Source organism: Cydia splendana, chromosome 21 (genome assembly GCF_910591565.1).
Source record: "Cydia splendana chromosome 21, ilCydSple1.2, whole genome shotgun sequence".
In the NCBI taxonomy this organism is placed as follows: Eukaryota; Metazoa; Arthropoda; class Insecta; order Lepidoptera; family Tortricidae; genus Cydia; species Cydia splendana.
In genome coordinates this window covers 12,229,377-12,243,602 of record NC_085980.1, presented here as the reverse complement: position 1 = coordinate 12,243,602, position 14,226 = coordinate 12,229,377, and the positions used below count along the sequence as shown (strand labels likewise).

Sequence of the window (14,226 nt, the reverse complement as noted above, 5' to 3'; positions counted from 1 at the left end):
GACGTCGTGAAAGCGGACATGGAAGAGAACAATCTCACACCTGAGGATGCCGAAGACCGGGCAAACTGGAGAAGATTGAGCAGGAAAGCGGACCCTGGCGCTATGCCGGGGAAACGCTAGGTTGAAGAAGATGAAGAAGATTAACTCAACGTCTCCTAACATTTAAATTCCTTCCGTAACCCGAATGTCCATATCCGCCGCCGACATCCTCATGCGCTGTGGAGTGACTATGAGAGTGACTATAGACCGGCTTGGAGACGATCTCGTAGGTGGTGGATTTTCCTCCTGAGGAGAGGGACTTGATGCCGATGATGGCGGAGAGGAGAAGAGACATCATGGCCGTCATGAGAGCTTTGCCGGCGAGCATAGCGAGGCCGCCGAGTCCGATGCTCATGAGGGTTCCTGGAACAATTGATTCATATTGAATACATACATACATACATCACTGGCTCAGTGACCCAAAGAGGATCTTGGCCTCTGACACAAGAGAGCGCCACTCTGCCCTATTCTGCGCCACTTCGCGCCAGTTGGGAATTCCGAGGGCGGACATATCTTTTTGGGTTTCGTCACTCCAGCGGTATCCGAGACGCCCAGACGGACGTATTTCGCCGCGCGCGCGTGTTTTCGGGGAGCTAGAGGAGCTGGTTGCGATTCATATTGAATACCAACGGAAAATCTAAAGTCTCAGGGCCACTTGCATCATCCCACTAACCCGAGGTTAAGCGGTTAAACCGTTAACTTAGTGTCAAATTGTACTGGTAACCTTGATAACTCCAGATTTAACCAGTTAACCCGGGTTAGTGGAATGGTGCAAGTGGCGCTAAGACTATCAAAAACTTGCATGCAATTTACGTTTCATTGCCGACTAACTAAAGCAAACTGCATTTAAAAGTTTGATCAGATAGGTGATAGGAGCTCTAGGCTAGTCAAATTAGATTTTTTCTTGGAATAAATTCCCAGCAAGCTGAAAATCATCTAAATACCTTCATCTGGTTCTAAATTAGTGTAATCCGATTTTGCTCCATTCCAGGAGTTGTGGAAAAATTTTTGGTCTTTTTCAGATTTTTGCTTGTAGTTCAAAAACGGTACGTCCGAGGGAAAATTTGTCCTAATCTTGATAAAAATTGTCATGTGAGAATCCGAAGGCGACCCGCACCCAGGCCGGCGGTGCGGTTGACCAGGCCCAGGTTCTCAAGCGCCGCAAATACTGGTCCATACTTTATACGTAAGGACTACGAGTTTGCGGCGCTCGCAGTAGAAACACTGGGCCCTTGGTCAGCCGACATGCAGGCCTTTGTGAGGGTTCTGTCGGCTCGGCTGATTGACGCCACACTAGACCCCCCTAGGGCTGGCGCGTATTTCTCGCAACGAATCGCCCTGGCTGGCGGTTCTGCGAGGAAACACCGCTAGCGTAATGGACACCATGCCACAGGCGGACCTGCTGGATGGGGTATTCTTTTTATGATTAGGTTTTATTTTATTTTATAGGTAAGTTTCTTTTATTTTGGTATTAATTTTAATTTGCTCGTAGTTTTAGTTTATTTTAATAAGTCACTTTATATTTAATATGTTATTTAAACCCCTTTGTTGTTTGAATACATTTTCCTTTCACAGTAAAAAAAAGATACCTAATATTAATTCGTAGTCAAAGTTTGTAAGAAATGACCGCCACTTTGAATTTCTTTTTTTTTGGTATAATCGTGTTAAAATCTGATTTTTTTTTTCACTAGTGTCTGATCCACAACAACCTTGCTGGTAGTGACATTGTAATTGATGATGGGTCTCGAGTGGTTTTGTCAATCCAAGGTAAAATGTATCTCTCAAGGCTCCCAAAATTTATCCACACCTCCTGGGATGGAGCAAACTCTGCTTATACGGAATTAGGACCAAATGAATGTATTTACATGAATCCAGCTTGCTGGGAATTAATTCTTGAGTATGTTTTTTTTATCTAATTTGACGGGTCTACTCGTTTATCGTTACGCCTACTTTAAGTCGGTATTTTATAACAATATGTGTCACCTTGTCACTGTCATTGTCAATCTAAGCCATCAATTTGTGGCACGGACGTCAAATTACACTATAAATGTAACGTATAATAGTAATAAGTGAGTGACATTTTTATTTGCTTCTTTTTCAATGCTCTACTTGTGCCGCTTGTTAGGTTTTAGAAATGGTGAAAGTATGTAGACTGAATTTTGTAACTGGTTATGATAGGTGTATTTTTGAATAAGTGAAACATATTATATTACATTCACATCAGTTAGCAGGTAAAAGTACAAGTGTTAATTCATAAAATCGTGGTGATTTTGGTGTGATTATGAATGCAAAAAAAAAAGTTTTATGCTGGTCATAATTAATAAATATCCCCATGGGACTTACCACAATATTTCGAAAAAATGGTCACCTTGATGAAGGCCCCACAGTAGACGAAACGTATACCCGTGGGCCCGAGTAATTTTTTTCACGATTTTAATATCGGTCCCATTGGTCCCCTACATTTTTGACATTCAGGATCATGGCCCCAAAATCACCCAGTGTAGTTCAAATTTCAATGGAGTAAAAGTTATTCAGGGTTATTACGACACGAACCTGGCCTGAGCGCGTAGCCAACGTGCCAATTTAACGCTCCGTAGCGTATAGTAGTCATCTCTCTCTATCACTTTTCCACACTAGTGTCACAGTGACAGTAGCGTTTCGTTCGCTACGGAGCGTTAATAACAATTGCACGTTGGCTACGCACCCTGATGGGTTTTTTCTAATTTAATACGACAGTCAACCATACTATAACCATGATCATGATCTCTAATAGATAAATTGAGTGGACCAGTAAATCAAACCCTCGGCTAGTCTTTTTTAACCTTTTTACTCCTTTTTGTTATAAATAAGAAAAAAAAAATAGGGGTTCAGAATGAGAAATCTAGACGACTAAGCGCCACTTGCACCATCCCACTAACCTAGTTAAACCTAGAGTTACCATGATTACCAGTACAATTGGACACTGGGTAAACGGTTTAACCGCTTAACCCTGGGTAAATGGGATGGTGTTAGTGGCCCTAAGGGCCATTTCCCGGGGTTAACCCGTTTAACCATTAACCCAGTGTCAAATTGTATTGGGCACCATAGTAACTCCAGGTTTAACCGAATAACCCCGGGTTAGTAGGATGGTGCAAGTGGCGCTAAGAGTTGAAAAAACACCTTGTATCGTATCGTATCTATCTTACAGACAATATAATTACTACGTGTAATAAAACATGCAAGGAACTGTAAAAGGAAAGAAGGTAATTGCCGAGTTAGAGGACCAGCCAGCGAAAGAAAAGTTTTTATACTCCATCTTTAGGTATTTAAATAAAAGTAAACATAATCTAAAACCCTAAAAGCTCGCACAAGGGCGAGAATAGACTCGTTCGAAATGTGGTGCTGGCGCAAAATGTTGGGCATCTCATGGACAGCGCATCGCACCAACGTGTCTATTGTGAACGAGCTCAACATAAAAACTCGACTCTACTATCTGTCTCAGAAGAATCCTCGGCTTCTTTGGGCACTTGGCCCGGCGGGAACCCGACAGTCTAGAGAAGTTGATTATCGGTGGTCAGGTTGAGGGCAGAAGAGGCAGAGGCAGAATACCCACACGCTGGTTTGATGCTATTGAGGAAGTCACACGACCAAGTTCCAGGGCTCTATGCGGAAGGCAGGAGATCGGCCAGGTTGGAGAGCAATCCAGTCCGACTTTCAATCCGCGACCTCCGGATTGAAAGTCGGACGTAATGTCCACTCGGCCACCACCGCATACTATATTAATCAATTCTAAAATAATACCTAAATGTTGCTTTCATATCTAACTATTCAGCAAATGTAGTATCAATTAGTGCCAACCCGTTATACTTGCATATTAATCTTCTTTTTTAGAGTTCCGTACTCAAAGAGTAAAAACGGGACCCTATTACTAAGACTCCGCTGTCCGTCTGTCCGTCTGTCTGTCACCAGGCTGTATCTCATGGACCGTGCTAGCTAGACAGTTGAAATTTTCACAGATGACGTATTTCTGTTGCCGATATAACAACAAATACCTACTAAAAACAGAATAAAATAAATATTTAATTGGGTCTCCCATACAACGTGATATTTTTGGCCGTTTTTGCGTAATGGTACGGAACCCTTCGTGCGCAAGTCCGACTCGCACTTGGCCGGTTTCTTTGCTGTAGGAGGGTGCAAAAAATAAGCTCGTAAGTATAACGGGCTCTTACTAATTGAGTAGAACATTATATTTGGCGGAATAGCAAAGCAAAATTATTATAGAAGGTATTTAACTATGAATTAAGTAAGTATTAGCTAAGTTACGTCTGATTAAATAAATAACTTAAATATTACATTGACCTCTTGAGGTTCATGATTCTAATACTAGTACTAATTACTAACAATTAAATTCAGTAATTATAAAATGGAACAGAGTTGGTTTTGTTTTATTTCGGTCGATTATAAAACAAAAAGAGAAGCGCTGGTGGCCTAGCGGTAAGAGCATGCGACTTTCAATTCGGAGGTCGCGGGTTCAAATCCCGGCTCGGACCAATGAGTTTTTCGGAACTTAGGTATGTACGAAATATCATTTGATATTTACCAGTTGCAGAAACTGGACTGTTCCAATAAGTTTCCCCTCTGAGTTGGAAGATCAGATGGTAGGCGCTTTGGTAAAAACTAGTACCTACGTCAATTCTTGGGATTAGGTTGTCAAGCGGACCCCAGACTCCCATGAGCCGTGGCAAAATGGCGGATAACGCGAGGAAGAAGATTATAAAACAAACCATTATTCTATTCTTATTTTCTATTGATCCAAATTCGTCTGCCAATTTTTCTTGTATGGTGGGCCGCTAGAGTTATGTCTAGAATTCTAGATCCAGATCTAGGTGTATAACAAAGTATTTTCAAGATAAACATCTGAGACAAGTAAACCTGTCTGTTGGTTCGCTTAACCGGCCGTCGGTGAACCTTAATGTCTTCTAAATAAGGTTGATAATGGTACACTTAACAGTATACACATGCATAACTATAAACACACTAACTAAATGGCGCGTAAGCTATTAAGATTTATAATGCACTTGTAAAGATGCTTACATAGCGTCAACATTGTATGTACGAGTAATATGAAAAGAGCATTTAGTAACTGGAGACGCCTTGGCTGTCATTTTCTGTACAAAACAGTCTGCCGATTTTAGCGGGGGAGGGGACGTCAAATGTATTGCTATTTCTACATGATTTGTACGTAACGTACAAATAGCCATGTCAGTCCATACAAAAGTTTGCACAGTGTGCAAGGTTTTCGGCAGAGGGGTAAGCTCTTAAAGGCAACTCCGGTTATTAAAAAAAGATTATCAACAGAGTACGTTCTTCAGATCCAACCTTATAAAACAAATACCCCCTTTGCGTCTGTCTGTTTGTGTGTTTGTATGTTTGTTCGCGATAAACTCAAAAACTACTGAACTGTTTTTCATGCGGTTTTCACCTATCGATAGATTGATTTTTGGGGAAGGTTTGTGTATAATTTGTTAATCCGTGCAAAGCCGGGGCGGGTCGCTAGTAGGTACGTACTTATAATTAACTAATTATGGGGGTGTAAAGATTGTCTAATTAGTTTTCAAAGTTCTTAATATTAAGTAGTTTTTACCTTTATTTCTATTTATTAGGAATTTTAAAGTAATAGTATGTTTATTATATGTATGTATGTTATAAGGGACAAAAGAATTTAAAAATTACTTAAAATTGTGAGTTTTTTATCAACAATAAACTATACTCAGCGATGAAACTGCGTATGTCAAACTGAAAACCTGTGTAAAAAACCCTGGAATGCAAAAAAATATTACGGTTTCATACATTTCGGCAGGTCAAGAAGTAGATGCAAGATTATTGTGACAAAACATTGTTTTTCGACGAAATTGTATCTGCAAAAGTGTGGCGCTCACAAATAACCCTTTACATATGTTGAACGACCTCCTAGCCTAGTCGGTAGTGACCCTGCCTACGAAGCAGGTCCCGGGTTCGAATCCTGGTAAGCGCATTTATTTGTGCGTTTTTTCACAAATATTTGTTCCGGAGTTATGTATGTATTCTATGTATATAAGTATTTATATATATGTTTGTATATTATATATATCGTCGTCTAGTACCCACAAGTCTTATTGAGCTTAATGTGGGACTAGGTCGATCTGTGTAAAATTGTCCTATAATATTAATTTATATTATTTACTAATTTATTTAGGTATATGTCGATGTTTTATTTCTAAATCACCAACAACGTGTAAATTCGCTTTGATTCCCACAATCAGTTTTAATGTATTTTCTTTCTTTTCTTTCTTTCTTTCTTTCTTTCTTTCTTTCTTAAATTAGTTCATTTGACCTACCTTTCATTAACATCGCCATAGCCATCAGTCCGCCCATTCCTCCTTTTTTCCCCCCTCCGAGCCCCCCTTTCCTCCTCGCCTCCCCAATCATAGCCCTCGCTTCCTCACTGGCACTGTCATCTAGCAACCTGAGCTTCACAGAATGTGTATCTAAGTAATTCCCTAATGTGTAAAGAAGGTATTTGTCTAAACGCTCATCAGGTTTAGTTGGCATAGCTCTCGCTAATTCAGCAGCGAACTCTTTAGCATTGCTTCCATTTTCGTTCTTCTCCTTAACGACAGTTATTCCTGGTAGTAATTGTAATTCTTCTTTGGAACTCAGCTTCTCAAGCGCTGATATAGCTTCTATTTTCAAGCAAGTGACGCTGAAGATCCCACTGGAGCAATTCTTTCCCATCGCCCGAGCTGCTGTTTCCATTGTAGGCTCCACACTATTATCCACAGTAGGGAGCGCTACTGCTGTACACACAAGAACTAAACACACAAGCCGATACATGATGCGTCCGTATTCAAACGACTGCTGTTACTGTTTGATAAGACAATTGTTTCGCGCAGCTTTTATATGGCTCACATAGTTAGATGATTATATTTTTATAGAAGACTGGTTGCAAAAAGACAGTTTTGCGCCATTCAAATGTGGACCCTTATGCGAATGTGTTGCGTCTACTTTCGCTGTATGCGTGGAGCGGTGTGAGGTTTTGATTCATTATCGTACGCAGTGAGCGAAAAAGCAGCAACTGATTGATATCTTCGCGTATTTTTTATATAAGTACGTAAATGCAGCTTTTGCTATTTTTAAGCATTATTATGACCGATCTAATCCTTTGGTTCTTTGTATTCCAATATTAACGTTTTCTTGACTTACCCTTTGTTTAAAATGTATAGGTATTTAGGTATGGGTAATTATTACCATTAGTAGAGTCACAATGCTAGTAACATAATAGTTTAAAACTTCGCCCAACGCATTATTGCATAAAACACGTTTATGGCATTGAACGAATTCCGGCACAAAAATAAACATTTTTTTGTTCTTTTTTGTCTTTTTTAAGAGAAGTATAAAGATCAAGTACTAAAAATTCTTAAAATATACACATATACCATCAATATCTGATCTGATCTGACAAAAGTTACAAAACGTATGATACAGCAAATTTTATTTCGCGATTACGGAGCTAGTCCCATAGTAAAGATAAACATCGGTATTTATTGGTATAGACATTGGACGGACTATTTAGTTACGTGGTTTTTTGAATTTAACTACAATACTTATGTATACTGAAAAAGATGTCATTGGGGCATTATCTATGAAAACCTAATTGTCGATGGCGCTTACGCCACACAGCGTCGCTCGGTTGTATGTTGTACTAGCTTTTGCCCGCGGCTTCGCACGCGCAGGAGAGTTTTTTTAATTTTGTTTTTTTTTTTACGGACTGAACAGTGACTGACCTTAGTCTCACCTGCTGGAAAGTGATGACAAGGCCGAAGGTGTAGCTCACTATTTCAGTAAAAGCTTATTCACAGTATTCACTCTTGACTTGAAGACACCAGTACGGTTACCATCAGTTTGTCACTGACATAAACGCCGTCGAGAACGTAATTTACTTTCTATACATCTCGCTCGCACTCGCATATTAGTGAATTGTAATTATATCGATTAATCGAGCTCGACTTATTTAATATAATCTAATGTACGTTTTGTACCTAACACCTTTTAATTTATATTTTTTATTTATGTAGTTGTAGCCTTTTGTACCTATAGCACCTCCTTATACACTACATTAGTGGTTCTCCCTTGGATTGCTAGAGGACGATAAACATTGGGACTCAACTTTAGAGGAAGCTGCGTTGTGCGATTCTCCCTTCAAGCTGCGTGAATTTTTCATAATAATGTAAATTTTTTGTCAACTTACTGACCCGTTAAGTCTCTGGGAAAAATATAAGGACAGTTTTTCGGACGACATTAAACGGCAACTTGAGAGAGAATTGCAAAATGGTGCGGAGTTTTACATGGATGAAGTGTATCAGTGTGTGTGATTTGCTGATACCTAGCCCGTGTCACGGTTTACCTCGGGGTGGGTTTGCTGATACCTAGCGGAGGTGTCACGGTTTACCTCGGGGTGGGCTTGCTGATACCTAGCTACTGCTTCTCTGTGTACATCAGGGTTCATTTTTTGGTAATTGCTTACGGCAGCTTGGTGATCTGATGATTTGTTTTGCATATATTTATTTGCGGCAGCTTTTAGTTGTTTGTTCCGTGTAGTATTCGTGAACCTGGCACGGCGTTTTTTAGTAACTGTTTTGGTAGCGGTAAGAGATAATGATGAGTCTGATTCTAAATGGGGTGGTGGGGTGGTAATCTCTTCATTCCTTCTCGTGGTAATCTTCTTGGCAACCACAGAGAGGAGTGAAGAAGGGGGCTCTGATATTGTGGGTCTTACGAGTATTATGTCTCTCTATCACTCTTCCATATTAGCGCGATAGTGACAGTTGCGTTTCGGTCGCTACGGAGAGTAAGCGATTGGCATCTTGGCTACGCGGCCTGACAGGCTCCATCTCCAATTAAAGGTACTACGGTGTGAGCCAACATGGTCCCATCAATATCCAACGATTCAACAGCCATTGTAGGTATTAGTGAAATTTTCCCTGAGCTAATAGCTAAAGAAATTTACTTTAAGGCATTGCATTCTCAAAAGTCTGGATCACGTGTGGCTGTAAATCAGCGTGTATGTTACAACCGTCTATGCTATCTTCGTAATTAGCATTCCCCACCAGGGGCCATAGTTCACGTCGGCTACGTTATATTTTAATTTTGATCCCATTTTTGTAATTAGCGTCCCACAAAACCATGGAAATGATACCCATATTGATATTTTGAAATTTCAACCCCATTGCACCCCCACCACGGGGATGATTGTTCACTTCGGCTACGTTAATTTTAATTTTGATGCCATTTTTGTTATTAGCGTCTCAAAATACTATGAAAACGATACCCATATTGATATTTTGAGATATCAACCCTATTGGGGACTTTTCCCCCTCTTAGGGGTTCAATTTTCAAAAAACCTGAAACACGTGTTTACTCATTTATCTTTAGGAATACTCCTGTGAAATTTGGAATAAAATAGTCTAACTAATCTTGTTTCCCCATACAAACTTTGGACCCCCATTTCACTCCTTTAGGGGATGAATTTTGAAAAATCCTTTCTTAGTGGACCCCTAGACCTTATAAGGAATCTAGTTGCCAAATTTGGACTTTCTAGTCCCAGCGGTTTGGGCTGTGCGTTGATTTAAGTCAGTCAGTCAGTCAGGTCTTTCACGTTTATATATTTAGATTAGATAACTGGTACTACACTGTGACTACTTAAAAAACACAAATCAACTTAATTGTTCCAAAACTGAATTGTGTACATTAGGTACTTAAAGAAAGTGAATGCATCTTAAGTGTAAGTATTTTAAGTGAAAATTTTATTAAGGTTAGGTACATGACATACTTACATGTCACATTAACTTTAAATATCTGGGACCCCGAGCTTTGCTCGGAAAACACAAAAACTCAAAAATGCGAGTTTTCCTAGAGAAAAGACCTAGCTAGATCGATTGATCGCTCCCGATGGAGGTTCCCATACCTATGACAAATTTCATCGAAATCATTAGAGCCGTTTCCGAGATCCCCTAAATATATAAGTATATAAATACATATATATATCAATAAATATACAAGAATTGCTTGTTTAAAGGTATTAGGTTAGATAGATAATCTAATCCAATATGCCACAAATATTTGTCAGACCTGATGGCTACCGGTTATATCCTTGCACTAATCTTCGGTATTTTCGAGACCCGTTCGGCCCGATTCGAACTTTAAGATACGTCAAATATTACGTCTATATACGATATCGATTAGACATGTCAGTGTCAAATGTGACGTTTCTTCAAACAAAAACATCACTTTTGACACTGACATATCGTTTCTAATTCTATTAATTGACGTATCTTAAAGTTCGAATCGGGCAGCCATGGATTGCATTGATTATTGACCTTGCTTGACCCCTGCGATACAGGCCATGCCTAGTACGGGGTTCACTGCAATGTGTCTTTGTTAAATTACCTTTTATGTTAAAGTTATTTTTTTTATTATCTTTAAATTTTAAAAACATTTAGCATACTTTCATTACCACATCCCTAAAAAAGCTCTGGTGGCCAGCGGTAAGAGCGTGCGACTTACAATCCGGAGGTCGTACTCGTACTAATGAGTTTTTCGGAACTTATGTACGAAATATCATTTGATATTTACCAGTCGCTTTTCGGTGAAGGAAAACATCGTGAGGAAACCGGACTAATCCCAATAAGACCTAGTTTCCCCTCTGGGTTGGAAGGTCAGATGGCAGTCGCTTTCGTAAAAACTAGTGCCTACGTCAAATCATGGGATTAGTTGTCAAGCGGACCTTAGGCTCCCATGAGCCTCGGCAAAATGCCGGGATAACGCGAGGAAGAATACTTTCATTACCTACCTCAAACTTTGCTCTTGGCTCTACTTTACATCTAGATCCGTCACGCTCGTGTGCTTATGTAACCGTAACGCCTAAAGCAATCTAAAAGACGTACAAAGCCAGCAACACTTCTAATTGTACAACGGTGGACCTTATTACAATAAGCATAAGGTCCACCGATGTATAGTTAACAATGTGGCCTATGGTACATAAGCGCATCTAGTTTAGAGTTGTTTTATTAGTTTTATTACTAAAACGTGCTAGCGCAGTTTATTCGTGTTATGTTAAATTAGTACAAAACAAACGAAATATGAAATTAAAGTAAGTACACACTCGTAATTTGGTGCTTTCTTCATATTATTAGAAGTAACGAAGCGTAACGGGTCACATACTTCAATTGTTTCTTTTAAGCAGTTTTGAAGTAAAGAGTTACACAACTTTTAGAGTTAACTACAGTTTGTATACTTCATGTAAGTGTGTACGTGTGTTTGTATACTTTTTGTTTGTTTTTTATTTTTTTTAATGTAGTCAATAACTATTATAACTAGGTATTTTAGAGTTGGACCAAATTAACTCTGCAGATATTTGCAATGGCAAAATGTGGAAATGTCATAGTTAATGTCAAATTTCTATGGAAATATGATATTTATAATGGCACTCCCTCACTGCAAATGCCGAAGCTTGATCCTGCAATTATTATAGCGGCAAGAATACAATTGCCTGTCTGTTACGATTCACAAGGTTTAGACGCTAGACGCTAATTAGACGGGTACGGTATAGTACTCGTAGTAAGTAATACTTAGCATCGTTGACGTTGTAGTAAAAATACGCCCTTACCTTTCATCATCATAGCCATAGCCATCAGTCCTCCCATGCCTCCTTTCTTCCCCATCCCGAACGGTTTTCTTCCTCTTGCTTCTCCAAGCATCGATTTCGCTTCCTCTGCAGTATCCTCGTCAAGTAACCTCAGCTTCACCGAATGAGTGTCCAGAAATGTCCCTAAGCGATACAGAAGGAACTTATCCAACCTCTCATCAGGGTTTGATGGTAAAGACTTCGCCAGTTCCTTGGCAACCGCTTCAGCCTTCCCATTTTCAATAGCATCCTTAACTAAAGTTACTCCTGGCAGCAATGCAACTTCATCTTTATTATTCATTTTTTCTAAAAGCGAAATCACTCCAATTTTTAAACAAGTCGGACTTAATATTCCTTTAGCACAATCTTTGCCTATTATACGCGCTGCGGTCTCAAGCGTCGTTTTAACATCTTTATCTTCTGGATTTGGAGCTGCATTCACAAAAACTAAGGACACTGATAGGATGATTAGAAACATTTTCCAAATTAACACGTCCGGTCCTGTGTTGAGTGTTTCACACTGTGGTCATATTTTGTTATTGTTAGGGTTTTTATATTTCGAGTTCTGTGGTCAAATGATTGCTCCCTTGCTGCCGAGTTTTGCTCTCGGAATGGAAGAAACTGTAAATGCATTTTGCGGTTGGGTAAATTCACAAGGGCTCTTATTATGATGAGGATAGAATCTTATTTCTAATGGAATTGAGAATGAACATATCAAATATGACTTTGTCAAATCTAGCTCATTTTCCTTGTATCATTAGGTAAAATGAGTTCGGTTTCTGCATATCTTGTTAGACAAATTACCTCTTTATCGTAGGTGAATGTCGCTCAAATTTGTACGTTGTGGCATGTTCATTGTAAAATTTTGCACGGTTCCAAAAATTGTCAAAAGTGTGTTTTGCTTTTCTAGAGAGAAACATTAAGATTATGGTCGCAGAAACATGCCTCCTCTAGGTTTATTATTTTGTACTTGGACCATTAACATCAAACAGTTGGCATTTTTTTTGGCAATTTAGTTAAAATAAAAAAATGAGCGTATTTTGTGATGTGCTGATGTGTCGTCGAATAGAACTTCATGAATTAATTGTGATGGTTTCCAAATCGAATTGTTAATTTTGTAACCATGCATAGGATTTGTTTATAATACCTAATACCTATGTATGTTCTTGTTCAGTTGGCTTTTTTAAGTTCTTTTATAGAGACAGCATGATGTATTGTGCTTTATGAAGTAGACTCGCAATACAAATTTGAATAAACATGATATTTAAAACCACAAAGGCTTTAAGTAACTTAAAGAGCATGCAATGCATGAGTGTAACCACATGCGTTTATGAAGGGCACTCATGTATAATCGTAGTTACGAGTGAATATTAGATATAATTAGAAAACATTTAATTAATAAAGCTTTATTATTAAATTTTCCAACATTTCTTAAGTTTTTTTCTTTACACTTGACTTGCTATAAATAGATCTTCGACGTCTGTGCTATTCCCCCATAAGACTACCCCATACCGCAACCATGCATAGGCATATGCGTAATATGCCGAAAGTGCACATTCTACGTTTGTGTTCCTTTTTAATACACTTAACGCAAACAAAAACGTGATAATTTGTTCCTGACCTCTTCAATATGCGTTTTCCAATTTAAACTCGTGTCAATGTTTAATCCTAATAGTTTGAATGAGCTAACCTCTTCAATACCAAGTTCTTTTGACGTTGCCGATAAATCTAAATCGTCTTTTTGGTACGGGTGAAATTGAATTAATTTGGTTTTGCTCATATTAAGTTCCAAACTGTGTTCATTTAACCAATTCGTAATTTCTGTTAAGGTATCGTTGATATCGCTCTGAAAGTTATGGTTATTAGGACTTCTAAACAAGAGGGACACATCATCTGCGAACATGATGCAAGTATGTTTTGTAATTTTGGGCAAATCATTAATATAAACTAAAAATAGGATACATCCCAAAACTGACCCCTGAGGTATTGAACAATTGGTTATTAGGGTGTCTGATTGTATGTTTGAGACTTCACCTGTTTTTTTGTCGTGATGTTGGATTTGTACGCATTGCGCCCTGTCTTTTAAGTAGGATTGTAACCATTTGTGTGCACCGCCTCGAATACCTATTCCATAAAGTTTATTTAATAGGATAGAATGTGAAATTTTGTCGTATGCTTTCGTCATATCTAACATCAAAGGATACCGCGGCGGTAGGCGCCGCCATGCCGCGGCATCCCGCGGTATGCGCCGAGGCCTCCCGAGTGCGCCGGGGTAGCGCCGGGACGACGGGAGAGAACTCATACATACTAGTCAGTAGTCCCATTTGATAGAGTACACGCGGCAGCATGTCGCGGCATTCCCCGGCCTGCGCCGAAGTGCTCCCTGGGACGCTCGCAGTATCGCGGGAATGTTACCTCGCCCGTGTGCGCTGCGCGGCGTGATTCCTCGTCGGTGATCTGCGCTGCGCTCCACCGGTTAGCGCAGG

General features: G+C 39.4%; 1 protein-coding gene across 1 annotated transcript; it reads right to left on the bottom strand.

Annotated features, from left to right (window-relative positions):
• LOC134801250 (uncharacterized) lies at nucleotides 1–7,173 on the bottom strand. The gene is made up of 2 exons (XM_063773782.1): nucleotides 6,396–7,173; nucleotides 1–402 (listed from the first exon to the last, which is right to left on the bottom strand). The coding sequence occupies exons 1-2, from the start codon at nucleotides 6,889–6,891 to the stop codon at nucleotides 146–148; spliced, it is 753 nt and encodes a 250-aa protein (XP_063629852.1). The 5' UTR covers nucleotides 6,892–7,173; the 3' UTR covers nucleotides 1–145.
• Nucleotides 7,174–14,226: the final 7,053 nt, after the last annotated feature.

Excerpts from the sequence above, each read along its gene's own strand:
- LOC134801250 (XM_063773782.1), bottom strand. The coding sequence starts at position 6,891 with ATGTATCGGCTTGTGTGTTTAGTTCTTGTGTGTACAGCAGTAGCGCTC. Across the intron at positions 403-6,395 it reads TATGGCGATGTTAATGAAAG|GAACCCTCATGAGCATCGGA; the intron begins GTAGGTCAAATG and ends CAATTGTTCCAG.